The 26226-nt window shown below is 38.2% G+C and overlaps 4 protein-coding genes across 4 annotated transcripts; 2 read left to right on the forward strand and 2 right to left on the reverse strand.

Moving 5' to 3' along the window:
• Window positions 1–1531: 1531 nt before the first annotated feature.
• Window positions 1532–1945, reverse strand: LOC133050089 (keratin-associated protein 15-1). The gene has a single exon (XM_061134211.1). It carries the CDS (start codon window positions 1943–1945, stop codon window positions 1532–1534), a length of 414 nt encoding a protein of 137 aa, XP_060990194.1.
• A 3777-nt stretch (window positions 1946–5722) lies between these two features.
• Window positions 5723–6208, forward strand: LOC133050148 (keratin-associated protein 13-1-like). The gene has a single exon (XM_061134281.1). It carries the CDS (start codon window positions 5723–5725, stop codon window positions 6206–6208), a length of 486 nt encoding a protein of 161 aa, XP_060990264.1.
• Window positions 6209–12399: 6191 nt separating this feature from the next.
• On the reverse strand, window positions 12400–12960 carry LOC133050139 (keratin-associated protein 13-1-like). Its single transcript, XM_061134271.1, has one exon. It carries the CDS (start codon window positions 12907–12909, stop codon window positions 12400–12402), a length of 510 nt encoding a protein of 169 aa, XP_060990254.1. The 5' UTR covers window positions 12910–12960.
• A 4212-nt stretch (window positions 12961–17172) lies between these two features.
• On the forward strand, window positions 17173–17706 carry LOC133050143 (keratin-associated protein 13-1-like). The gene has a single exon (XM_061134276.1). The coding sequence runs from the start codon at window positions 17224–17226 to the stop codon at window positions 17704–17706; it is 483 nt and encodes a 160-aa protein (XP_060990259.1). The 5' UTR covers window positions 17173–17223.
• The last annotated feature ends 8520 nt before the right edge of the window (window positions 17707–26226 follow it).

The following is a 26226-nucleotide window of genomic DNA, read 5'->3' on the forward strand; positions in this document are numbered from 1 at the left end:
TCAAGCATAGCCCTCCAATAATTATCAATTCTTTCCTCACACTCCATTGCAGGGTTTGACTTTCACTTAATGCATCCTATACAGGATCTAATACAGTAATTACTCCTTCTTTTTTTTTGGATCAATGGAAATGAAACAAAGTATATTGAATGCAATTCATGGAAAAGTTTGTTTTCATTTATTATTTTGCTATTGGTCGTTACTTTGGCTTACTTGAAATCAGGATGCATTTCTGAACATGGAAGCTATGGAAATGTAGCTCTCATATGTCCCACTGCAGGGAGCATAACTGACTTACAGCCCCAGCTGTTAGTCTCTGAGTGTGCCCCCACATTTATGCCAAGGTCATGCTGTGACCTGTTCTTGGCCAGTGACTGAACTTGGCAAGGATATGCAGGCAGGGCTGTCTCTGTGACTTGCAAGTGACTCATCAAAACTTAGAACCGGCCTGAAGAAAGTTATTCTAACCCAAGCTTCCTTCCTTCCATCTTCCCTTCACTGAGTTCAGACCGGCATTGCTGTCTGACAGCTCTCCCAGAATCCTCCAGCTATCTCCCCATTTTCACTGGCAGGTATTTTCCTAAACAAATATCTGTCATGTCAAATCCTAGACCATAGCTATCTCTCAAAGGACTGCAACTAACACATTACATGAGCATGGTTTATTTTTTGCATGAACTAGTAACATTATTGTCACTGATCAGTTTTGCGTGATATTCTCACCCTTTTCTGAACTTCCTGTTCTTTGTGTTCCCATTGAAACATGCTTTTATAGACATTATTGCACTTGCTAAATGACAGTAAGTTAAACTTGTGTGTGTGTGTGAACTCTGTGAAGGGAGGGAATTTAAGTCTTCACTCAGCATGAATGCCTGGACTATAACCAGAACTCAATAAGTATTTTTCAACAAATGTCTACCTAAAAACAAAATTTTCTAAAGTAATTAGATGAAAAAAAATGCACCTAGGAGAGGATATAAATCTCTTAAGACATAAAATGTGCCATATATTTAGATTCTCTAAACTTCCTTTTTCTACACCGTAAAATATTAATGAAACAAAGAAAACAGGAACAAAATGTTTAGCTAGTGAACACAGTTGAAGGTACTGGATGCATTCACTAAATGTACCATATGAATTAAAAAATGGAATGCTGTAATTCATTCTAAAGAAATAAGTTTATTTTAAATGTCATATCTATTTGAAATGCACAAGTGAAAGAGTCTTAGGAGTAAAGTAGTAAAAGAGGATTCTGAGTAAGACAGCAACAGGAATGATTCTGAGCATTGGCTCAGGAATGAAAATTCAAGACATATCTCATACGTCTGATTAGAAGGTCAAGATTGCTTTATCCACAGTGAATTGTATGCTTCCAGAAGGACTGTGATAGCAAGTCCTGATGATGAAGATGGTCATTTATCAAAGATGTTGGAAATGCCGAGGGTTAAAACTTCATAAAGCGTAGATATAACCATGAGGTGACTGGAGTCATTCAGAAAGTTGATTCACAAAAGCATGAGCTAAAGGCTGGTTAGTAACAAGATGACCGGCAACTCCTGGAGGAAATGTAAGTTGGGGCGCAGAAGTTGGATCCACAGCCCAGAGACTGGAAGCCAGTATTTCCACAACCAAAAGACCCAATGCCAATATTTCCAAACCCTAGAGATCCAGTGTAAGTTGTCTGGCAGGGACGGCGGAAGATGAAATTCTGTGGACGGGAGCAGGATGTCTGGAAAGATCTGGTCACAGCACAGGGTGTCTGGAAGCTGATGGGCCTAAAGAAGTTCTCCTGACAGCCACCGTAGAGAGTGGAGCCCAGCTGGAAAGTGCTGGGGGAGTAGATAACACTGCTGGGGTAGAAGGACTCACAGGTGGAAACTGGGACCCCCAAGTAACCTCCAAGGGAACGGGAGGAGAAGTTTCCTGTGCTGCAGTTGAAAGACATGTTGTCTGTCGGGAGTTCCGAATTCAGCTGAGTTGCACAGGGAAGTTTGTGACTGTGAATGTTACCTTCTACACCAGATACTTAAATACTCTAGCAATGGGTCTAATAACATGTGTTCATTTTAATAAGAACGCTTAATTAGGCTCCAGTCAAAATGAAATGCATTAACCTTCAAAGACCTTTTTCATGATTACAGACTTTTAAATGAAAGAATTTCATTAGATTTTCAAAGCAGTTGTTCATGAAGCAAAAATGTTATTTCTCATTCATCTAGCTTGGGTAGGTGACTCTGATTGCACCATAATTGTACCTGTAAGATTGGGGTTTTATTCATCCTATCCTTCAAGATAGTGTATTGAGTGGGTAACACAGTGAGAACTTCGTTGTGTTTAAAGCTCTAAAAAGTACTTCGTAATAAGGAGGGAACGTTCATTTTGTTCCAAGTTTAGGAATAGAGGGGGGGGGGGAAATCAATATCTGTTTTACATCCCAAATCTTGTTTACTTTATAGAAAAAATAACCCACTTATGATTCTTAATTGGTAAAAATGTTAAATGAGCATCTAACACATTTATATTCTAGTCTGCTTATAGCATAGGTACCTAAGCTGCTCTTATATGTGTGAATTTTTGATTTAAGAATAAGGGCTCCATATTTTCAGCAGCACTTTGAAGTTTCCATTGTAAAAATGCTTAAGAAATCCTTATTCTGAAGTTGATTTGCTTCTTGAGAGATCACATCAATAAATTTAATTTTCAAAAAAATCTCCACATAAAGTTAAAGTCATTTTTAGTGGTGTTGACATCATTCAGAACAAAATAATAAGCTCTATACATTAAAAAAATGAACCTTTAGTCCCGTAGTTTTCTCTCATATGGTGGGATTTTTACCAAAGAAGGTAAGTAAAATCAAGAAATAAGAAAAATGCCTACTACCTGTAAACTTCATAGAAAGATCAAATTAAAAAAATTCATAAATACAAATGACCTTTGTAGATTGAAATGAGGGTAGAGAGTACTAAAATGAATGCTAACATAAAAAAGAGAATGAATCCTTTTGAATTTACCTCTGATGTGGTAAATATATTCAATTTATGGATATATATAATTATAAATCATATATATTTTTATTTATATATTTTTCATAGAGAACTAATACAAGTATTTTTTCTAGACTCTCCCATAAAGTTCATCACTGCTAACTGTAAATAGAGCAGCACATGTGTACAGAGAACAGATTAAAATAAACTGTGGTGATGGGCAAATCTCTTAAGATATCCGTCTTCAAAAACTGATATATTATCCAGTGGAAATGAGCTGAGACTCATTCTATGAAGATTTGAGATTACCAAATGGAAGTTTTTAGGAAAGATTCAACTGAGAATCTAAAACAAGTTACTTTCGTGGGTAATTGAGATGTCCATCTTGGGGGCACTTATTAGATATCCATCTGATAAGATATTGTAAATGGGATTCCAATGTGGCAGAGTACTGGAGGTAACTGCTAAACTCCCTTCTAAATTATAGACTTTATGACTTTGAATGTTTCAGTACACAAATTGGTCTTCAGTCATATTCCATATATTTGGTAGGTAACATAGCTTGTGCTCTGTTTCTAAAATAAACAGTTCTTATTCATCAGGCTTCTTAATTATGAATAGAAAATTGCTTTCTAGTAGATTCCAAACCTTCCTGTTTTGTTCATAATGTCAAAACATCCATATAAATATTTCACTCAGCTAGATTGAATTTGCTTGCTTCAATATCAGCCACTCATATAGGCTATTTCTGTAGAAGAATATTCTATAAGATATTAAATAATACTGAACATTCTTTGCTCAACAAAATGGAATATTTTGCCACAAGTACTTTGTTCAAAGGTAGAAGGGAAATTTTTTTTTTTCTATGATATGAACAAATCAGATAGCACAGAAGCCACAGGAAGATAAAGCTTCTCAATCTCTCTTCTTCAAGGTGTCAATCTTCATTACCCTACTATACAGAGAAGGAATACAAGTCATAGAATAACAACAGAAAATGACCACTACTTTAGAAATTGTGTAAGACTTGTCAGAAACACCTAAGAACAGTTTAAGTCAAAGTCATGTATGTTGCTTTCAGAGGCAGAGGAAGAATCTCCTTAAGATGGCTACATTGGTCAAATACTTCAAGGCAAATACTTTATAAAATTTCTTTAAAACAAAGGCATTTTCCAGATTTTAGGGAGTCTTTTGGTGGAAAACATTGCTCCTGAGTAGAGAGAGAAATACATTGGGCATTCTTGTCACATATTTTGTTCTTATTTTTTGATGTCTCTAAAAGTATCTTTGCCAACAAAGGTCTGTCTGGTCAAGGCTATGGTTTTTCCAGTGGTCATGTATGGATGTAAGAGTTGGACTGTGAAGAAAGCTGAGCGCTGAAAAATTGATGCTTTTGAACTGTGGTGTTGGAGAAGACTCTTGAGAGTCCCTTGGACTGCAAGGAGATCCAACCAGTCCATCCTAAAGGAGATCAGTCCTGAGTGTTCATTGGAAGGACTGATGCTGAAACTCCAGTACTTTGGCCACCTCATGTGAAGAGCTGACTCATTGGAAAAGACCCCGATGCTGGGAGGGATTGGGGGCAGGAGGAGAAGGGGACGACAGAGGATGAGATGGCTGGATGGCATCACCAACTCGATGGGCATGAGTTTGAGTAAACTCGGGGAGTTGGTGATGGACAGGGAGGCCTGGCGTGCTGTGATTCATGGGGTCGCAAAGAGTCGGACGCGACTGAGTGACTGAACTGAACTGAACTGAAAAGTATCTTAGATAAATAACCTCTAACTTTCCAAAACAATAGAAAGAAATTTATATTATTTAACTCATTCCACAGTAAATGCACAGGCTTCCCAGGCAGTGCTAGTGGAAAAGAACCTGCCTGCCAGAATATGAGGTGCCTGACCCAGGGTTTGATCCCTGTTTCAGGAAGATCCCCTGGAGGAGGGCATGACAATCCAATCCAATATTTTTGCCTGGAGAATCCCATGGACAGAGGAGCCTGGTGGATTACAGTCACAGAGTTGCAAAGATTCAGACATGACTGAAGCGTCTTAGCACACACACACGCACACATAAAAGAGTGAATAGCTAAGATGACTCTTGCTAGTTTGCATACAGTTTTAAGCAGAAGCATCAGAAATAAGGGGATCTCTCATTTAATATTACATGAAAGCCATTAACATTGAGGTTCAATTAAAAAAATAATCGTCCTACATCTTGAGTGTTACCATTGCCACTTCTTTATGGCATCACCCATTAGGTAAACCTGCCACTTCCTGGTAACCATCAGTGTATGCTCATGTTTAAAAAACGACTTTGAGTAGATCAGTTAGCAATTTTGCTCTCCAGATGGCAACAATTTCGAGACAGATTGTGAAAGGGGATTCAATTATTTTTAATTAAGCCAGCTTCCCTCAGCCCCGTCACTGCCCCTAAAGTTTTCTGAGTGATCTGCTTGGCGACTTTGGTAGAAAAGGATGACTAAGAGCTTTGAAGATTTCATACTATTACCTGAATTTCAAGGCACAAACATGATTATACTCTTCAGCTGTGAAACCACAAACACTCCATGTGTATAACTACGCTGATCTTTTGGATTCAATTAAAAAGATGATGGTAACTTGTTTTTATGAGCCACGTGGATGACACAGCCAAGGATAAAGATATATAAACGCCCCTGTCCAAGAAGTGACATTCAGACTCAGACCTTCCCATCGTAACTCACATAACCTGCGAAGATGTCCTACAACTGCTGCTCTGGAAACTTCTCCTCCCGCTCCCTCCGGAACCACCTGCGCTACTCAGGCGCCTCCTGCGGCTCCTCCTTCCCCAGCAACCTGGTCTACAGCGCTGACGTCTACTCTCCCAGCTCCTGCCAGCTGGGCTCCTCTCTCTACAGCCAGGAGACCTGCTGTGAGCCCATCAGGACCCAGACGGTGGTGTCCAGTCCCTGCCAGACGTCCTGCTCCCGCCCGAGGACCTCCACGTTCTTCAGTCCCTGCCAGACGACTCTCCCTGGCTCTCTGGGCTTCGGTTCCAGTAACTTTCAATCTGTTGGTCATGTCTTCCCATCTCTGGGGTTTGGAACCGGTGGTTTCCAATCAGTTAGCCCCAACATTTTCTCATCCCTAAGTTGTAGATCCAGCTTTTACCGTCCGACCTTCTCTTCTAGGAGTGGCCGGTGTCTTTCTTTCCAACCGACCTGTGGATCTGGCTTCTACTAGTATCATACTTGAATACAATACCTACTACATCTAGAATTGTAATGCGATGCTTACAATATTGAGATCTACACTATCTGTTGACCTCTTGTTTTACCTTTAGCTTATAAATTTGACTTCTACTGTTACCTATTATGGATTAGGACTAATTTCAATACCAGTAACTGAAAATGTATTCATTGAAGAAAGGTGCCATAACTACTACCTTGTAGCTATATAGACATGTGATACTGAAAAACATTTATTTCCTGTTTATTTCTCCTGTTATTTCCCCAAATGCATCTATTTCAAATTTTACTAGTAGGGAAAACGTTTAAGTTTAAATAAAGTATTGTATATGACATCCATATATTGGTTTTATCATTTTGCTTGCTTCGTTTCATCAATGGGGGAGGGCATGACAGCCCACCCCAGTGTTCTTGCCTGGAGAATCCCATGGACAGAGGAACCTGGCAGGCTACAGTTCACTGAACTGTAGCAACTTAGGACGTGTCTTCAAATCTAATTCTAAATATCTGGCTGTATATTTCTGCATCTTGTATTCATAATTTAAATTTTTTCAATTTAAAAAGTAAAATTGTTCAGTGTCCTTTAGGTTTGGAAGAAATTATTACATCTTTCATGTTTACTCCTTCTGTATTAACATTCTGTTAATATGGTAAAATCTGAAATTACATTTTTAAGACTACATTTTAAGACTACAAGTAACTGTGACCTTTGGCTTTGTAGGGGGTTAGAAACTTGTATATTTCTATATAAATAATTATAAATTATAAGGTATATTCAATTGACTACATCACATAATTTTGGAAGAAAGATTACTCATAGATAGATTCTAAAATAATATATTCAGTAAGAAGTTAGTGAGTTATATTTGGTGAGAATTTCAGTTGCCCCAGATTTCCTGCTTTCAAGCAAATGAAATGTCTAATTAATTTATGATTGAAAACATGTAATACATCCTGAATACTTATTAGAAGTAAACCCAGCATTTTTTTGTACAATCATTAACACAGTTGGTTTGCAACCACTTTTTAAGCTGTTCTGTTGATGAGATTAACTTAGAGAAAAAACAAACAAACAGAATATGAAACTCAAAAACAATGCAAACATTCTCATGTTACAACAGTTAACTAAATGTTTAGGCAGCTGATCACACCTGAGTCAGCAGTTATGTTCCAAACTTTTATCCATTAAGTCAAGGACAATATTACTAAAAGGTACAGATGACCTAGATTCTCACCCACAGAGTAACCATATGTCTTGGTTTATTCTGTTTGTCTCAGCATCCAATTCCACTTGGTAATTGTCTTAGATTTCTCACTTTTTATATGTAATGAATAATTGAGTTAACATAAGTGATGATTGGTTTAGAAAACTTCCACTTTGCTTTTGCTATGGCTTCATCTAGTGGAGTGCTTATAAGATGCATACAGGGTGAACAGTTTTTACTTTAACCGGTGTTAAATCTGAAGACAAGCCATATCCTATTCTATGCTCTGCCTGAAAAAAAATAGAACTACTCCTTTTATTGCTGAGGGATCACAGAAAATACATTACACTTAAATACAGTGGTAGGACAGCTCACATGTTCAAGTCTTGGCAGAGGTTCATTTGTTGTTTTCTTTTTTTAATATAAATTTATTTATTTTAATTGGAGGCTAATTACTTTACAATATTGTATTGGTTTTGCCATACACTGACATGAGTAACCTAGCCAGTACTGCTAGGGCTATTTCCACATCCTCCAAGATGCAATAATATACACCAAGCTACCAGTAGGTGGAGATAGTTAGAAATTTAGGATTACTGATTAGGCGTACATAAAATACGGGCATAAAACTGAGGGTGGTACTCAGCATATATTTGCTTCCCGGGTGGTGCAATGGTAAAGCATCCCTCTGCCAGTGGAGGAGGCCAAGAGACTCGGGTTAGACACTTGAGACGGGAAGATTCCCTGGAGCAGGAAATGACAGCCCATTCCAGTATTCTTGCCTGAAAACTATCCTATGGACAGAGGAGCCTGGCGGGTTACCATCCATGGGGTCGCAAAGAGTCAGAAATTACTGCGTGCACAAGCACATAGCATATAAAGATTAATCTAAATGCTCTTGCTGCAGTGGCTTGGCCGCATATTGTACTGCTTAAATCTACAACTATTTATTTTATTGTTTGGGAGAATTTTTATTTTTTAGACTTTGCAAAAAAAATATCTTATTAGGAGCAATGAACTAAAGCTAAAAGTTCATATTTTAATTTAAAGGTGTGAATGCTTAGTTTCTATTCTTAAAGCAAGTTGATGGTGAAATATGACTTGTAGAGCAATTTCTTGACATTTACTCTCCACCACAGGAGTCAGAAGTATCACTTACCAGATGAAAAGTCAGAGAGACAATTTTGCTGGAGAAGCATCAGTATCTATTTAAAAAGACAGAAGTTTTAAAAAGATTACTTCCAAAAATGATTATTTATCACTAACAGTTGTAAAAACTCTGTTCATATATCACTCTGATGCATAGGTTTCATTTAGGTCAAATAACTACTCTAAATAATATTCACCATGTTAAATTCTAAGTTTTCTTGTACAGGTAAAACATACACATGCATGCATGCGTGCGTGCGTTCACACACACACACACCCAAACAAAAGCACAGATGAAGCAGTAGTTGATGGTGTGCTCTTCGATTAACGAAACAAAAGCTTCACTAAGGATTAACGAAGCCACTATTATGTCACTATTGTTAAACGCTTCAAGTCAAAAATGAATCAGTTCCAATAGTGATTTGATTTCTTCATCCAGTCCAAAGAGTCCATGTAAAGCTAAAGAAAGTTCATAATACTCTGGCAGCTCTAATGAAAAATTATTTAAAAAATTCATATCAAAGATAAAATGACTGGTTGTCTCAGTAACAATTAAAAGAAAAATTTTGCTGAAGGACCACATCATAGTAAAAATAATCAAGTAGGATCCCCATGAAGGAAAAATACAGTTGTAGTTGCTGTAAATATATAACCATAATTGGATCCAAACATGCTGTAATATTCTGCTATTCAATGTAGAAGCTGTAGTCTTAAAGCATTTTTTTGTGTATACCCAGAGTAGGTGCTTTTGGCATGTTTTCCCTTACCTCATCTATCACCTCTTCCACCTCTGTTGTATTTTTATTTTCCTGGTGCCTTTTCTGTTGTTGATTTTTATGTCATTAGTATGTTATTTTATATAACAAAGCACACACAGTGGGGGATACAGTCTTCCACGCTTGATTTGAAGTCTTTATTCCACATTCTGTGTTACTTTGACGTCCAGTTACACTACTTCTCCCTCTCAAGGACTTCCCCATGATTCTATCCTGGCTGACTCCTTGGTCCTTCAGTCTGAGTCACCAAAATGGGAATGCACTTTACAGATTAGTGAGACGTCATGGTTTGGCAATTTTACTTTTTTCTTTTTTAATTTTCAGAGAAAAGCTTCTAGGAGTGACAGTGTTTATGTTGGGAGAATTCAGAAGGAAGAGAAGAAATCTGTCAAGTTATATAGAAATCACCTTTATCTCTTATTTTAAAAAAAATATTAGCAGTAAGCTCATCTTCAATTTTGGGGTTGCTGGTATTAAAATTATGCATGTGTGACTGTGAAAGAGAGGTTTTGTGTGTGTGTTTGTTTTGTTTTTTTACGATTCTTATTCATAGTGGTAGTTATTGAGGAAGGGAACATTTTAATGTGACATCAATAATGATAAGTAAAGTGAATAATATGGGGTTTGTCATTGCACTCAGAATTTCTAGCAATATCTTCCTGAAGGATAATCATGTATTTCTCTTGGTCTATTATTAAGTATTATGGTTAATGCAAATCTTTTTAAGAGAAATTAGCTCATTTTTCCTTAACGTTCTTCTCCTAAACTCTACACGTATTTTTGTTTTTCTCTTTGTTATGAATACTACTCACGAGGCTAATGAAACTAGATCCAAAGGAGCTGAAGTCTGTTCAGATAAAGCAATCTCTGTAGTAGGAGGTATACTCAAGGCTCTTGGTTTAAAAAAGTGGGTAAAAAAAAAAGCCCAGGAAAGAACAAGAATAGGTTAATTCAAGAGATGGGTTTCTACTAGATCTTTGATGAACAAATAGGCAAATTTCTAAATCTTTTTGACTTTTCTTTCTCTTGCATCTGGAAAGGTCTATAGTACATAATGTTTGTCTTTCTCATGAGGATGTTTGAGCATTAAATGCGCATTGTGTATTGGGTACCCCTTGTACCCTCTGTTATTTTTGTGTTCTTCCAACTGTGATCCCAGACACAGCTATGGTGCCTGAAACAATTTCATGCAAGTTTCAACCCTCTTTGCACTGACAGTATCACCCCTCCTGCATAAACAACATTTCTTTCACTCTCTACCTGGGTTCCCAGAGGTCACAGCCAGGGATACAAAAGGAACACACTGTGAATCCTCTCACATGTTTAATGAGGTTCCAGAAAATTAATACACAGCCAGGCAAAATTCCAGCAATGGGAAGCACAAGTTGATGGATAAATGATTCTCCCTGTTTGTTGATCAGATCCAGGGGTGGACAATTCCAAAATCATACCATATGTTCTTAAAAAGACCTTGAAAGACTGAGTCCTCATTGACCATCATAAAGTCAGCAACAACAACAACAAAAAAATATGTTCCTTTGTAGGATTTTTTCTCTTTGATTCTTTCACCTTCCATAGTCTCCCATACTATTTGCCTGATGCATGCTGTGCAGGCGTGCGTGCTAAGTTGCTTCAGCCGTCTGACTGTGCAATCTACTGGACAGTAGCCCACCAGTCTCCTCTGTCTGTGGGATTCTCCAGGCAAGAACTCTGGAGTGGGTTGCCATGCCCTCCTCTAGGGGATCTTCCTGACCTAAGTATCGAACCCATATCTCTTATGTCTCTTGCACTGGCAGGCAGGTTCTTGACCACTAGCCTCACCTGGGAAGCCCCAGTTGCCTGGTATCTTGTGACAAATACACAGTCTGTACTCAAGATTTTGACTTCAGCTCTGCTTTAGGGGGAAAAGGATACAGCCTAAGACTCGAGGATACAGATGTTTATTCAACACTGCTCCATGTGTATTGCTGTTAGTAATTCAGGTTGAGCCTTGAGGAAGCATCAGGAGGTTATCCCACATCTCCTTAACCCAATGGGCTTCCCAGGGGGCACTGTACGTGCAGAGGACGTAAGAGACACTGGTTCGATCCCTGGGTCAGGAAGATCCCCTGGAGAAAGAAATGGAAACCCACTTCAGTATTCTTGCCTGGAAAATCCCACGGACAGAGGAGCCTGGTGGGATACAATCCATGGATTGCAAAGAGTGAGATACGACTGGAGAGAATTAGCACCCACTCCTTGGCCCAGTTACTCCCCAGTTAAAATCACTGTGAATCTCTTTATGAATGTTCATAGGTACGGCTCAGTGAACGGATCATGCGCTGGGACCAGGCTCAGGGAAGGATTACGGCACTTACGTCAACCAACAGAGAACAAAGCATCTATCCTCGGAGTTGTTTAAAGGCTTATTTTTTCTCTTAGCTGAAAATCTACATTCAGATACTAGACTTTCAGTATGTTTTTGGTCTACATATTATCTCATCTTGTAAAATATACTGGATTCTTATTGCCTGCATTTCTAGTTAAACACCAGTTTCTCTGTTTTGCACTATTAGCAGAAATCCATGCCTCCATCTTCAGGCAATATCACTGATATTGAGGCAAATAAAATATGGACCTCCAGGAAATAATTACTCCCACTAGGAAACATATGCAATGACAACAGAAATTTGCTAAAATCTTTCAAATGTGTGTTTTCACATCCAGTTTCAGAGGCACATTGATCTTTATTTAAAATTCCCGAATCCTGATTAAACTATAGGCAAGATAATAAGATTGACAATACCAGATTTCAATGCCAGATGACGTAAATTTATTAGATTAAAATTTTCATTTTCAAATGCTTTTCCATGAAAATTCAATAGTATATTTTCCATCCAATAGTACAGGTATTAGGACTTCATATTGGTTTACTCACTAAGTTTAGAGTCCCTCAAAAGTTGGTAATGCAAGGAAATGATGAGTTAAGAATAAAAGATTGGTGGTAAGTGTGAGAAGGAAAACAATGGCTATATTGAGAGAGACTTTGATCTCAATATGCAAAAGGATTTAGACCTTCAACAAATTGAACGATAGAAGCCAGATCCACAGGTTGGTCTGTAACATGATGAATGGCAGCTACTGGACGAAAAGTAGGTTGGACGGCAGAATCCGGATCCACGGCTCAGGGAAGGGAAGCCACAGATGCCATAGCCCAGGCGTCGGAAGCCACGGGATCCACAGCCCACTGCGTAGCAGCTTCTGGATCCAGAGCTCAAGGAGCTGCAGCTGCTGGACTTACAGCCCAGAGACACAGGGAGAGTCATCTGGCAGGGACTGGAGAACTTGGGGGTCCTCGGGCGGGAGCAGGACGTCTGGCAGGGACGGGACACCACACGGAACGTCTGGGTCCTGATGGGCTCACAGCAGGTCTCCTGGCTGTAGAGAGAGGAGCCCAGCTGGCAGGAGCTGGGAGGGCAGAGGTCAGCGCTGTAGACCAGGTTGCTGGGGAAGGAGGAACATGGGTAGCGCCGGTAGCTCCCAAGGGAGCAAGAAGAGAAGTTTCCAGAGCAGCAGCTGTAGGACATATTGACAGGAGATGTGAGTTCAGTTGAGTTACAGTGAGAAGATTCTGAGTTTGAATGTCTCTCCTGCACTATGGCATTTTTATACTTCCAACGATGGGTGTGGCACACCAAGGGATCATGATTCCTACATGGGATTTCCTCTTTTGCATATGTGTAATTCAGTAGACTTCTCGGTAATTGCAGTTGCATACGAATAGTTTCTCGCATTTGTTTTTATGGATGCTGTAATTCTGTTGTTATAGCCAAAGCCAATGAACTACTGCTATGTCAGAAATGCTATGACTGTTTCCTACTAATGCACATCCCATCATGGCCAGGGAAGCGTCATGACCAGGAAAGCTTTTTTCTGATTTACGCTGACCCGCTTCCTATGTATCTACATCTGGTTTTGCTGGTGACTGTTTTCCTCCTAAGAGTGTGGAATAAGATGGATTTTCCTCTGGTACAATGGATCAGAGGCACAGTTTCGAAGCTTTCCTGAAATGATCCACTTTGTCACCATTTACTCCCATTCTCCAAAATCACTCAGCGGTAATCTGTTATGGCAGCAATAGAAAATACACCAAAGATTACAGTTATACACTATGTCTCTAATCCAATGGAGACCAAAAATAGATAAAATAATAGACTGAGAGAGAAATGGCTAGGAACATAAAGACAGCTTTCTGTGTATGTAAAGATAAGATGGCCAAAAAAAGGGGCTCAGCTGAAATAGTATCCAGGGGAGATCAATCTGGCCCATGTCTATTTAGTTAAGATGGAGACACTGGTATGGTGAGAGAAGGAAACAATTGAAAGTGAAACACTGAGAAGGCTTAGGAAAAATTTTTTTTCTATTGCACTGATATTATTACCTATTCCCTAATGCCTTTATAATTAAAAATATAAAAATTAGTATATTTTATGAATTTTGATATATTGTTCCTTTTATCATCTGCTGAAGCTGCAGCTCCAATACTTTGGCCACCTGATGTGAAGGCCAACTTATTGGAAAAGACCCTGATGCTGGGAAAGATCGAAGGCAGCAGGAGAAAGGGATGGCAGAGGGTGAGATGGTTGGATGGCATCATTGACTCAATGGACATGAGTTTGAGCAAGCTCCGGGAGATAGTGAAGGACAGAGGAGCCTGGTGTGCTGCAATCCATGGGGTCGCAAGGAGTTGAACATGACTGAGCAACTGAACAGCAATGCAGGGTTTCTATTGTCTTAGAATAAATAGCTCTATTTTTTCTCTGCATAGGCTTTGACTTCCTGGCATCTGCAGAGCTGCAGTTTTCTGCCTATATGTGAAGATTTTTTTTCCAGTTCTCTTTTCTTCTGAAGGGTGTATAAATCTCTCTCTTTCTCTCCTCTTCCTGCGCTCACCCTACTGTTTTTCCTTCCTCCTTTTAATGTATTTAACTTATATTTTCTCTCTCTTCTGTTTTTCATATATATATATATATATATATATATATGTATGTGTATATATATATATATATATATAGTTTCTCTGTAACTGTAGAATCAAAGGTTAAAAACAAAGTTTACTAAATTTTATCATATTCTGAATGTATAAATAGCTACTTTAAAGTTCATTCACAAAATATTTAGTGTTAAAATAAAACTGCATTCCAGACTATATATTAAATAAACTATATTCCAGACTCAAGCAAATGTAATGTTATGGTTGATAGCAATATTTTATTATTTTATTTTCTAATAAAGCTATTATAAGCTTTCCAAAAATAGTAACATTAAAAATACTGAATATAACAAAATAAAACTGGAACAAAATATAGCACCAGAAAATACAATCTGAAGTCCATAATCCATATAATAGTCTTGGGAAAACTTGACATTAAACTACTTGTTATGAATTTAGTAATAAGAAACAGGGAAATATTGCTATCAAGGAAGAGTTGTGTTTCAGAATTGAAGATAATTTGAGGATTTGGGGCAGAAAATGAAAACTAGACAACAGAATCTAACTGAAAGTTTAGAAATTTATAAAATTATAACTGATTTGGAAAAACTATTGAAATGTTTTATCAGTAGATTAAACATTGCCTAATAGATGATGCTTTTGAACTGTGGTGTTGGAGAAGACTCTTGAGAGTCCCTTGGACTGCAAGGAGATCCAACCAGTCCATCCTAAAGGAAATCAGTCCTGAATATTCATTGGAAGGACTGATGCTGAAGCTGAAGCTCCAATACTTTGGCCACCTGATGCAAAGAACTAATTCACTGGAAAAGACCCTGATGGGTTCATTGGGAAAGACTGAAGGCAGGAGGAAAAGGGTACGACAGAAGATAAAATGGCTGGATGGTATCACCTACTCAGTGGACATGAATTTGAGCAACGTCCAGGAGTTGGTGATGGACAGGGAGGCCTGGTGTGCTGCAGTCCACGGTGTTGCAGAGTCGGACATGACTGAGTGACTAAACTGAATAGACAGTTAGTGAATTAGAAGATGGAATAGAGGGAAATCCAAAACTACAGGGTAAAAAAGACAAAAAGACTGAAAATAGAGAAAAGACTATGAGAGGCACACACACATATATATATATATATATATATATATATATATATATAATTCATAGTGTATTTTGCTTATAATTGGAATCTCAGGAAAAAAAGGAGATAAAAGTGGGATGGAAACAGTATTTGAAGAGATAATTGTTTCACTGTTGTTGTTGTTCAGTCACTAAGTTGTGTCTGACTCTTCGTGACCCCAAGCACTGCAGCGTGCCAAGCTCCTCTGCCCTCCACTATTTTCTGGAGTTTGCTAAGATTCGTATCCATTAAGTCGGTGATACTATCTAACATATCTAAACAATAGTTTAGGATTTATCAAAGTTGATGCACCATCTGATGTGTGAAATGGTACTCAAGAAATGAGTAGAACTGGCCTAAGGTTGAGGTGACTGAAAGATGGGCTTTAGCAGAAATGACCCCAAGACAGACCTAAAGGTACAAAGATTTATGAGGAAATGGCTGTGAGAGAAGAATGTTGGGAAGAGGGGAAGAAGGCTAGGAGACTTGTCAGACTTCCATGAGAGTCTCATTAGGGTGACAAAGATTAAACAGGCATGCTCCAGGAAGCCAAAGATTGTGGACAGTTTCTCAAGACCATTGGAGATCCTCAATTGTTGGCCAGCAAAGGATCGCATGTGTCCTAAGAAGGATGCCTTCTAATATCTCTCCTATCATTGCCTAGGAGCAGCCCTATAGAGAGAGAGGCTTTCCTACCAATGCAGTATTAGATTTTGCACCATAGCATGGAGTTGCAGGGGCAGGGAGCGGGAGGATGTCCTTGGTCAATCAAGCCTCCTGTAGATGGAGATCTGAAAAGGAAATTCTTAGGGCTTCTACATGTACAGATGCTAATCTGTTAAGACTACAGGTCTCATATCAGGTCCACTGAATCTGAAACTCAATTGTTTCCTCCCCTCATCTCAATATTTCTTAGCTCTTTGATGTTTTTCATAAGGGTCCAAACTGTCCTTCCCTTGTGACTCTGTCTTGGTTCTGTCCCTCACTATCACCAAGTCTCCAAATAGATACACGGTTTCTCTCTGGTTCTAGCCATCAATGGTACTCAAAAAAATGTCCTGGCTGATAATTTTTCCTCTCCATTGTATCCGAGACACATGCATAATAGAATGCAATAGGTGGACAATAATTGAGGATGAGAAGACATCAGTTCAGTTCAGTCACTCAGTCGTGTCCGACTCTTTGCGACCCCATGCACCGCCAACTCCTGCAGTTTACCCAAACTCATGTCCATTGAGTCGGTGATGCCATCCAACCATCTCATCCTCTGAGAAGACATGGGAACAAGTAAAGTCAGTATTTAGTAGGTTCTTCATTCAAGCCAAAGTTACATCTCTGATCCATTGACAAAGAAGAAAAATAATTTTATCTTATGAAACTTCCATTTGAGAAAAGCATTTTCTCATCATTGACAGAAGCAAAACACCCAAAGATTATGCCAAGAGGAAAAGGAGCCTTTCTTGACTATGATGGAATAAGCATTAGTGTGAAACAGTCATAGCATTTCTAACATAGGTATAATTCACTGGCCTTGGCTACAACACCAAAATTATAGCATCCATAAATACAATTTGGGGAGAACCATTCCAACTGCAATTATAGAGAAGATTGCTAAGTTACACGCATGTAAACAAGGGAACACAAATATGGAAAAAATGACCCTGTAGGTTACCACACCTCTTGCTGAGAGTATATATAAGCACATCTGTCCAGAAGGCTACATTCAAACTCAGAATCTTCTCGCTGTAGCTCACCTGAACTCACATCACCTGTCAACATGTCCTACACCTGCTCTTCCAGAAACTTCTCCTCCTGCTCCCTCGGGGACCACCTGCGCTACTCAGGCGCCTCCTGTGGCTCCTCCTTCCCCAGCAACCTGGTCTACAGCGCTGACGTCTACTCTCCCAGCTCCTGCCAGCTGGGCTCCTCTCTCTACAGCCAGGAGACCTGCTGTGAGCCCATCAGGATCCAGACGTTCCGTGTGGTGTCCCGTCCCTGCCAGACATCCTGCCGCCGCCCGAGGACCCCCACGTTCTCCAGTCCCTGCCAGACGACTCTCCCTGGGTCTCTGGGCTTCAGGTCCAGCAGCTGCAGCTCCCTGAGCTCTGGATCCAGAAGCTGCTACGCAGTGGGCTGTGGACCCCGTGGCTTCAGACGCCTGGGCTATGGCATCTGTGGCTTCCCTTCCCTGGGCTGTGGATCCAGATTCTGGCACCCAGTTAATTTTCCCTGCCGAAGTTTCCATTCCTCTTGCTACTGACCAACCTGTAGAGCTGGCTTCTTCTGATTGACTTGTAAAAGAGCCAAATTCATTTGAGAAATTTAAATTCTGTACCCTGATTATCTGTTATCTTAATCTGCTCCATTGAAAAGTATTCTAATATTTCCTGATCACTGGCAATTCTTGACCTCTCTAACCCTCAGATTGGAGGTGATAAATTAACTCTATCAACCTACAAAGTTAATGAGAAATTCAAATTGAATGGTAGATAGAATTTACTGTTTTGCACTCCTCCCAAAGATAGATGGAAGGTCAAATAATTTGATTTTAATAAACTCTTTATTCTGCCATCCAAATATGCTGTGAATGTTGTTCTTTATTAGCAATGTGTCAACTAAGATTTGTATTGTCGTTGCTTCTGTTAGTGGGCTTTGGAAAGCTCAGATTTAGGGGGCTATGCGTAATTTTGGTGGTGCTCAGTCATTCAGTCATGTCCAACTCTTTTCAACCCCATCGACTGTAGTCTCCTTTGTTCCATGTACCAGTCTCCTTTGTCCACGGAATTTTCCAGACAAGAATACTGGTTTTTGTTACTGTTCAGTCACTCAATCGTGTCCAACAGAGTAGGTTGCCATCTCCTACTCCAGACAGTTTTCTTTCTTTAACCAAGAATTTTCCCTGGATGCCCGAAGCTTGTATATACAGCCTTACTCTAAAAGAAAATCTCAAGAGATTTGAATACCTTTATTCACACAGTAAACACAGACCATACAGCTTGAAAGGCGTCATGTACAAGAGTGGTTTAAAGAATACAGGAATAAAATTTAGGCTTCTGTGATGAGACCTGGGCATGAAGGGTATTAAAATGGAAGACTAATGTGTGGCTGTACATTTTTAGAGAAAAGAACACCTCTGAGCTTTAGATAATCACCTTGCAGGAAATTTTCTCTCTTTTTTTTAATTGACTAAATCCCTGTACCCCAATTACTGTTTTCAATCTGCTCAAATTATCACCATTTGTATAAGAAGACAGGCAACAAACTTAGATGAGAAGGAACTAGGCTCAGCAGGTGTGAGGTTGCACCTGGGTTCTTAAGCAACAGAGAAACAGAATCTAACTGCACACAAGAAAGCTTTAATATCATCAAAAATGAATGTTTCAATTATATTGAAATAAAATTGGATATTCTTTTTTAAGTGTCATTCTTCTATCTTACATACAAGTGTTATAGAAAGTAAAGTAGTAACAGCAATGAGAACTGAAAATTTAATCTTTATTCAGAACAAGTAGCGTTCTATCTAGGAAAAATAAATATTTTCCTATTCTTTGTAAGATTTTCAAACATTCCTGAAATTAAGAAATTAGATGCAGAATATGAGAGGTTCATCAAAAATCTAGTCTTATAAACATTTCTCAGTCTTCTCATCATATTCTGTTTACTTTTTTTACTACTAACATGATAAAATATAAAATAAGAAATGAGTTGTAGTGTTTGTTATATCCAAGCTACTCATACTGCAAAGGTGGAAATTGAAACACAGAATAGTTAAATATCTTTTTACAAGATTACAGGGCAAGTTATTATAGAGTCATGGAAGTAGAATGACTTTATTCCAACTGTACCATTCTCTCTTATTTCTTCCTTCATATGCTCCTTCTCTTTCTCATCTTCTTATCCTTCTTCCTTCTCCCACCCCATGTTTACAAAATAGCTACAGTGTTTGTATAACTAAAAACATGAAGGAATAATGAAAAAAAAGGGGAAAAAGTCATCAGCCATTGAAATATAAATATTTAAATGGCAAACAATAAACTTCTATAAACAGTCTTGCTCATGAATTTTAATGATCCAAGTTGGTCTCATGTGCCTAATCTCCAATCAAAAGAAATAGTCAAATTTCATATCTCAGAACATAAGCAATAGCAGAGCACTCATGGGAAGCAGCTGCAGATTTTTGGCTAAGCCGATGATTCTTTGTTAATGTCTCCAAATTTGAGACGCAGGAGTGGAAAGTTTTCTGACTTTAGGAATATACTAATATCTTAGTTGTTTTATAATTGCTATAACAAATTATTTCAAATAAGCCATATGCTGTATATAATATATGGCTTAATAACATTTTATTATAATTCTGTAGGACAAATGTCAGACAGTCTCACTAGACTAAAATCATGGTGCTAGCAGGGCTTCATTTCTTTCCAGAGGATCTAGGGGAAAGCCTATTTACTTGTCTTCTTTTTGTTTGTTTGTTTTCTAGAGGCCACCCAAATTCTTTAGCCTGTGCCCCACTTCCTCTGAAGTACTTCCTCCAAAGTCAGCAATGGTGGGTAAAATCCTCCTTGTATTGACATGGCTCTGGTCTACTCTTCTGCCTTTCTCCTCCATTTTCAAGAATGCTTATAAATACATTGGGTTCACCTGGTGATATCTCTATTTAGTATCAACTGTTAGCAACTTTAATTCCATTACTACTCTCATTATTCTTGCTATATAACATACCATATTCACAAGATACATGAATATATTTAAGGGGCCATTATTCTTCCTACCAAAACTAGTAAGCAAATTTATAAAAATAACTCAAAGATTGATTGAGTGTAAATAGTGATACGATGAGATCATAAGCAATCACTAAAATTCAATGGTGGAGACAATGAATTTATAATATTACAATTATGCCTGAAGTTAAATATAGTATCCCATTTCAGGTTGATAGTCAAAATAAGAAAACAGTATTATTTTACAACAGGAAATGCATAACTCCTGAGCTGGTATTTAACCATTTCCACTCGGGAAGCTGCATCGTCCTCTGTTCCAAATCTCTGGCATTATAAACTTCCTGGAGTACAGATTTTATTCTTTCTAAATTTCATCAATTAATTGTAGGATAGTGAATAGCATAGTGTCCATTCAGACTTCACTAACTTAATCCTACTCTACACAGCTAGGCGCAGACCGGCTGGCACTTGTCTGGCTTCCAGCTTCCTGATGCCTCCTGCCGCGTGCTTTTGCAGATGCCTAATACCGTGGAGATGCGAACACAGGGTTTTGTGTCCCAAGCTGCTGCCCACACAACTAGTTCCAGAAACTGCTGATTATCTGTCTACCAACTTGTTTCCAGTTCTGATTTCTGAGAATAAATATATCCATTCTCCCAGGAAATTTTCTCATGAGTCATTTTTAGGCATCAGTTTCCATTTCAACCATTTCCATTTATTAATAGTTACCTCATTAGTGATTACAATGAACAGCTGTATCCTCCCCAAACCCCTTGTGCCCTTTTTTTAAATTAGTCACACCTCCAAACACATAGCCAAATGTTTGGCCAGTATTACTATTTTTCACAATATTTTCATTAAGCCTTCACTGTGAGCCAAAATCTGTGTATGGAAATATACTGTTGAATATATTTCTCTAATAAAATTATTTTGTGTATTACTCCATAATGAAAAGTGAAAAACAAAGTGAGAAATGTATGCTATTTGTTCTAACTAGAGTGAAAGTCTAACAGAGAAAGCAAATGCTATATAAATAATGAGCTGTGAATAAGTCCTTGATGATACAGTAATATATGTTAAGCAACATATACCTTATAAGTAAAGAAAGAATTCCCAGAGAAAGAGCATTTGAAATGGGTCTAAAGAATAAGTATGGAGAAAAAAGGTTAAAAATAAAAAAAAGTAGAGGATAGACACGTGGGACGTGGAGAACAAGTGTTTTAGCACCAAAGCTTTGATATGTGCACTATGAGATGGAAAGCCATTTTGTCTGGTCATTGAGGGAAAAGGGAAGAATGACTTGAAATTAGGCCAGAAAGATTTAGGAGCTCTTTTCTCTAGGTCTTAGGTGTCTAATTCTGGAGCACTTACTTCTAAAAGCAACAAGAACTGTTTAATGGTTTTCAGCAGAGGTATAATAGTGTTGCACAACACATCTTTGCCCCCTTTTTAAAAATCACTTTTATATATTCAGTGATTTTAATGCCATTTACTGAAAATACATTTTCCACATTTGAATTATTTGACATTTTGTAAAAAGAAATCGATTGTATACCTGTTAGTCTATTTCAGATCTCTATTTTCTGTTCCACTGAATAATCACCTATAATTTTCTCAGTACCAAAATACATTGACATATCTTTATATTAAGCCCTGAAATGATATAATAAAAGTCTTTCAAATTTAATTCTCTTTTTGAAAGTTGTTTTGGCTATTCTTACTCTCCCATATAAATTTCAGAATCAATTTTTCTGATTCTATAAAATGCCTCCTGGCATTTTTGGTCAGAATGTATTGAATCTTCAATACATTAAGATGTAATGACAGCTTTCAACCCATGACACGTATCTCTATTTGAGTCTTATTTAATTTCTTTCTGAAACATTTTATAAGTATTAATATGGGAATCTGGAATCATGAAATGTGTTTCTAGATTATATATGTTGTTTTTAAAACATATTTTAGACTTAGTTGTTCAAGTAATGTTGATTTTATATATAGAAATAAAATAGCTTTCTATAGCAATTTCATACATTCCTTAGGATGTTTTATGTAGACAATCATTCTTCTATGAATAAAGACAACTTTCTTATTCTCTTGGTGATAGTTATGCCCTTATTTGTTTTTCTTGCCTTACTGTCCTGGCTAAGACATATAGTACAATGATGACTAAAAATGTGGAAATAAGTTACTGTATCTGAATTTGTGTGTGTTTATATGTCTGAGTAGTGTCCTACATTCTCTATTAACAGCAGTTAATAACTATGTATCTTTTTGTCTTTAAAAGTCTGTGGTTTATAGTACCAAATTGTATCTGAGCAGGGGAGTGAATGAAAACTGACTGATACCACTTACCTAGTTCACTTAGGAGGCATCTGCAACCAAGTGCCTGCTCGCTTATCCTCATAAGCCTGGGATCTCCGTTTTCAAACTCTTTAGATTAGGAAATGGGACCTTTGCATATAGCATTTTGCTAACTAAATGTCTTCTAATTTTAAACTGCCATACTCACTGCACCATATTATCTTTATCACCCCACTCTTTAAATTTCACTGTAATTAATTTTAGCTCCAATTTCAAAAGATGAAAAGAAAATTTTTGCTTGGTGGTGGAATAATTATAAAGGAAAGGGCATTTAAAATGCATCTAAAAGTTGGAATTGTCTTAAATATCAAAAACAAAGAGCCATGAGAATAGATTAAGGAAAATAGATGAAGCTGAAATGAAATGACCAAGCAGAGGGTAAAAATACACAATTGTGTTCAGGGGAGAACAGAAGTTTAGTTGGTTTACAGTAAAAGGAGAAGTTTATGCAGAAATGAGAGACAGAGATAGCAATACATGATGGGTATGTGTAGGTATGCCGACTTCATTACTTAAGGTTTTGTTATTTCTGTTCAAATTGATGCAGTTATCTAATTGGGTACTGTGGCTCCAGTTTCCATATGAATAAAACTGTTTATCTCATTCTCCAGACTGAGTTTATAAAATACTATCTCTGGGAAGCTTTGTTGGCATTTCTGACATCTCAGATTGTTATTAAGATCTTGTTGTTAAATGTACTTATATAAGATGCTCATGTGCAGCTTTAATTACCATTGCAATTAAATCCTTATTTAATTAACCTTGATAGTTGGTAAGTTCAGAAAAATGGAAACCCATTTTAAAAATAATTTTAAACTTTTCTTAACATAGAGAATAATATGAATGAATGTGTTCTCCCTGAAAAAGAATGTAATAAAACATTTGTTTATCACACAAGTTGTTCATCAAGTATTCTATAAGAACAGAGTTGAAAGAATATTATTTTGTGGACTCACTGGTGCTGATAAGATGTTTGACAGGGTATACTGATGCATGACTAATAAAAAAAATATAGGAATTAAGGTTAGGAGAGAACAAAGCTGTTATCTATAATCACTAAAGTGACAAGAGTAAATAAATAGAAATTGTTGAAATCAATTGCATGGAAATGACTCATGATGAGTTTCCTGGGAAACTGAATAAATTAATCCCTAGAAGTAGGAACCACATGCTGACTGGTAAAAAGATGACTGACAATTCCTGGAAATAAAGTAGCTTAGGCAGCAGGAGTTTGGGAACAGAACTGAATTCAAATTTCTCAGAGCCACTGAGCATAACATTTGGACAAGGAATACAGCAGGAGGACATCAGCTTAGTAGGGGCAGGATCTACAAGAGAGATAATGGGAATCTGGTAGAGAGAAGGCTGCTTTTGCAGGGAAATGAATACCCAGAATCACTGTTGCTGGGACAGAGACCCTTACCTTGATCCTGATAAATTCAGAATGTTACCAAAGACTTGAATCTGGCCTTTGTAGCCCAACACTGCTTTCAATCTCCTAGACAGAGTTTTGGGTGAAGTAGAAAAAGAATAGCTTTATTGCTTTGTCAGGCAAAGAGGGCCACAGCCAGCTAATGCCTTCAAAACTGTATCCAACTACAGGCGGAGGAGGGTCAGAAGGCGTTTTGTAGTAAGGAGCAGGGTGGCTGAAAAGACTCAGGGTGCCTGCATATCCCTCATTCCTTCAATCCAGAGATCATCTGGCATAAGGTGATGATGAGACAAACCTTCTCTGGAATGAAGAGTGCTTCATCAAGTAGGTGACATCTTCCATTTGATGAGGTTTTTAACTCTGCTGCTGCTAAGTCACTTCAGTCGTGTCCGACTCTGTGCGACCCCATAGACGGCAGCCCACCAGGCTCCCCCATCCCTGGGATTCTCTAGGCAAGAACACTGGAGTGGGTTGCCATTTCCTTCTCCAATGCGTGAAAGTGAAAAGTGAAAGTGAAGTCACTCAGTCGTGTCCCACTCTTCGAGACTCCATGGACCGCAGCATACCAGGCTCCTCCATCCATGGGATTTTCCAGGCAAGAGTACTCTGCGAAGATATTCAAAGATACTGTTCTATGTATCCCTCAAGGAGGGGATACACATAGCAGGACTTTGCCCCAAGCCTGCACTATTGTTTCCTGGCTTCTCCTCACCTGTCTCTGCATTCCCCCTCCCTTTCCTGACTAGCAAAAGTTTGAACTTGCTCCCTGGAACTCAAAGAAGGGGACACAGAAAGACTTCTGTGCCCAGAACCCCCCAGGGTCCTGCTTGCTTTCAGGGATATGAACTGGCTGTTTGTAGAGCACCCTTTGTATGGGATTGCACCAGTTTCTGGAGAAATAATGATATAATTTTTGCACTTTGCTTCTTACATCTTTAAGGATACAAAGAGTAGTATATTTAACTTCAGCACCAGTTGTGATATTACAGACGTACTCTTCCCAACATTGTAATTTCTATCTGTGTGTTAGTACATCACTGTTAGTAGCTCAGTCGTGTCTGACTCTTTGCAATCCCCATGGACTGCAGCCCGTCAGGCTCCTCTGTCCTTGGAATTCTCCAGGCAAGAATCCTGGAGTGGGTTGCCATTTCCTAATCTTCCTGACCCAGCGATTGAACCTGGGTCTCTCGCATTGCAGGCAGATTCTTTCCCATCTGAGCCACCAGGGAAGCCCTAAAAACCACAAACCTTTATTGCTGTATAATTATTGTTGAATATATCCCTGATTGTTTTTTAAAAGGAAGCTTGCTTTTTAACTGGAGTATTTCCAGAGGTGAGAGAAACACTTTCACATCTGAAATATGCAGCTAATTTCTAATCATCAGAGACTGCCCGAAGCCAAAGAGGGGAATTGCATGTGGGGATAACTTGAATTATTACATTTTCAAAAATTATGGATGCTATAGACAAAATAAGACTGTGTTCACAGGCAGGGGAGCAACGTGACATCACTATTTCAGTTTCTGTCAGCAGATGCCAAATTAAATTTTCTGTTTTCTTTCATTATTTTTTTCCCTTTAGATTTCCCAGTAGCAGTTTAAGAACCCTAAAAATCTCCCAAGCATTCTGATAGCAGTAATGATGGTGATGATAATGGGGAAGAGAAGGAGAGAGAGAGACGACTGAATAGGAGAAAGAATGAGATCATGTGGCAGAAATGAAAATGCATTAAAATGAAGCTTGGGAGCTAGATGTTCTGTTGTTAGTCTTACCATTAACTTCTCTTTGAGATCTAGAAACAAATAATTCTAGTTCTCAAGTTTTACATCCACACAATAAGTAAGATCTACTTGGGAATCTATACAGTGATTTGTGTCTCTTATATTTAATGCACCTTAGGAAGAGAGTAGAGCATTTTCATGTCCTTGAAGAAATGTCATCTTTGGCAAGTCTGATTCTCTTTGAGCCTCTCTTTTCTCTTATGCTAAAAGGACCTTAAATGTAATGAGTGAATTCCTCACAGATCTGTTTGAAGGCATAATGAAATAAGGCATAGGAAATTTCTTTAGATTCCTTGGCTCTGGACAAAGATAAGCGCTTATTTTTATGTTTGGCTCATTTACAACAAGTTGTATTTTTATATATTTATAAAAGCATAGAAAGGAACTATAAAAAATCAAATTTCATGGTGAGGTGCAACCAAAACAGACATATGGGCAGCTCTAGAAGCTCATTTTCAGTTGCTTTGAGTTTGAGACTTGGG

The sequence above is a fragment of the Dama dama genome, chromosome 31, assembly GCF_033118175.1.
Source record: "Dama dama isolate Ldn47 chromosome 31, ASM3311817v1, whole genome shotgun sequence".
NCBI lineage: Eukaryota > Metazoa > Chordata > Mammalia > Artiodactyla > Cervidae > Dama > Dama dama.

Bases quoted from the DNA above. Each gene is read 5' to 3' on its own strand.
- LOC133050089 (XM_061134211.1), bottom strand. From the start codon at position 1,945: ATGTCTTTCAACTGCAGCACAGGAAACTTCTCCTCCCGTTCCCTTGGA.
- LOC133050148 (XM_061134281.1), top strand. From the start codon at position 5,723: ATGTCCTACAACTGCTGCTCTGGAAACTTCTCCTCCCGCTCCCTCCGG.
- LOC133050139 (XM_061134271.1), bottom strand. From the start codon at position 12,909: ATGTCCTACAGCTGCTGCTCTGGAAACTTCTCTTCTTGCTCCCTTGGG.
- LOC133050143 (XM_061134276.1), top strand. From the start codon at position 17,224: ATGTCCTACACCTGCTCTTCCAGAAACTTCTCCTCCTGCTCCCTCGGG.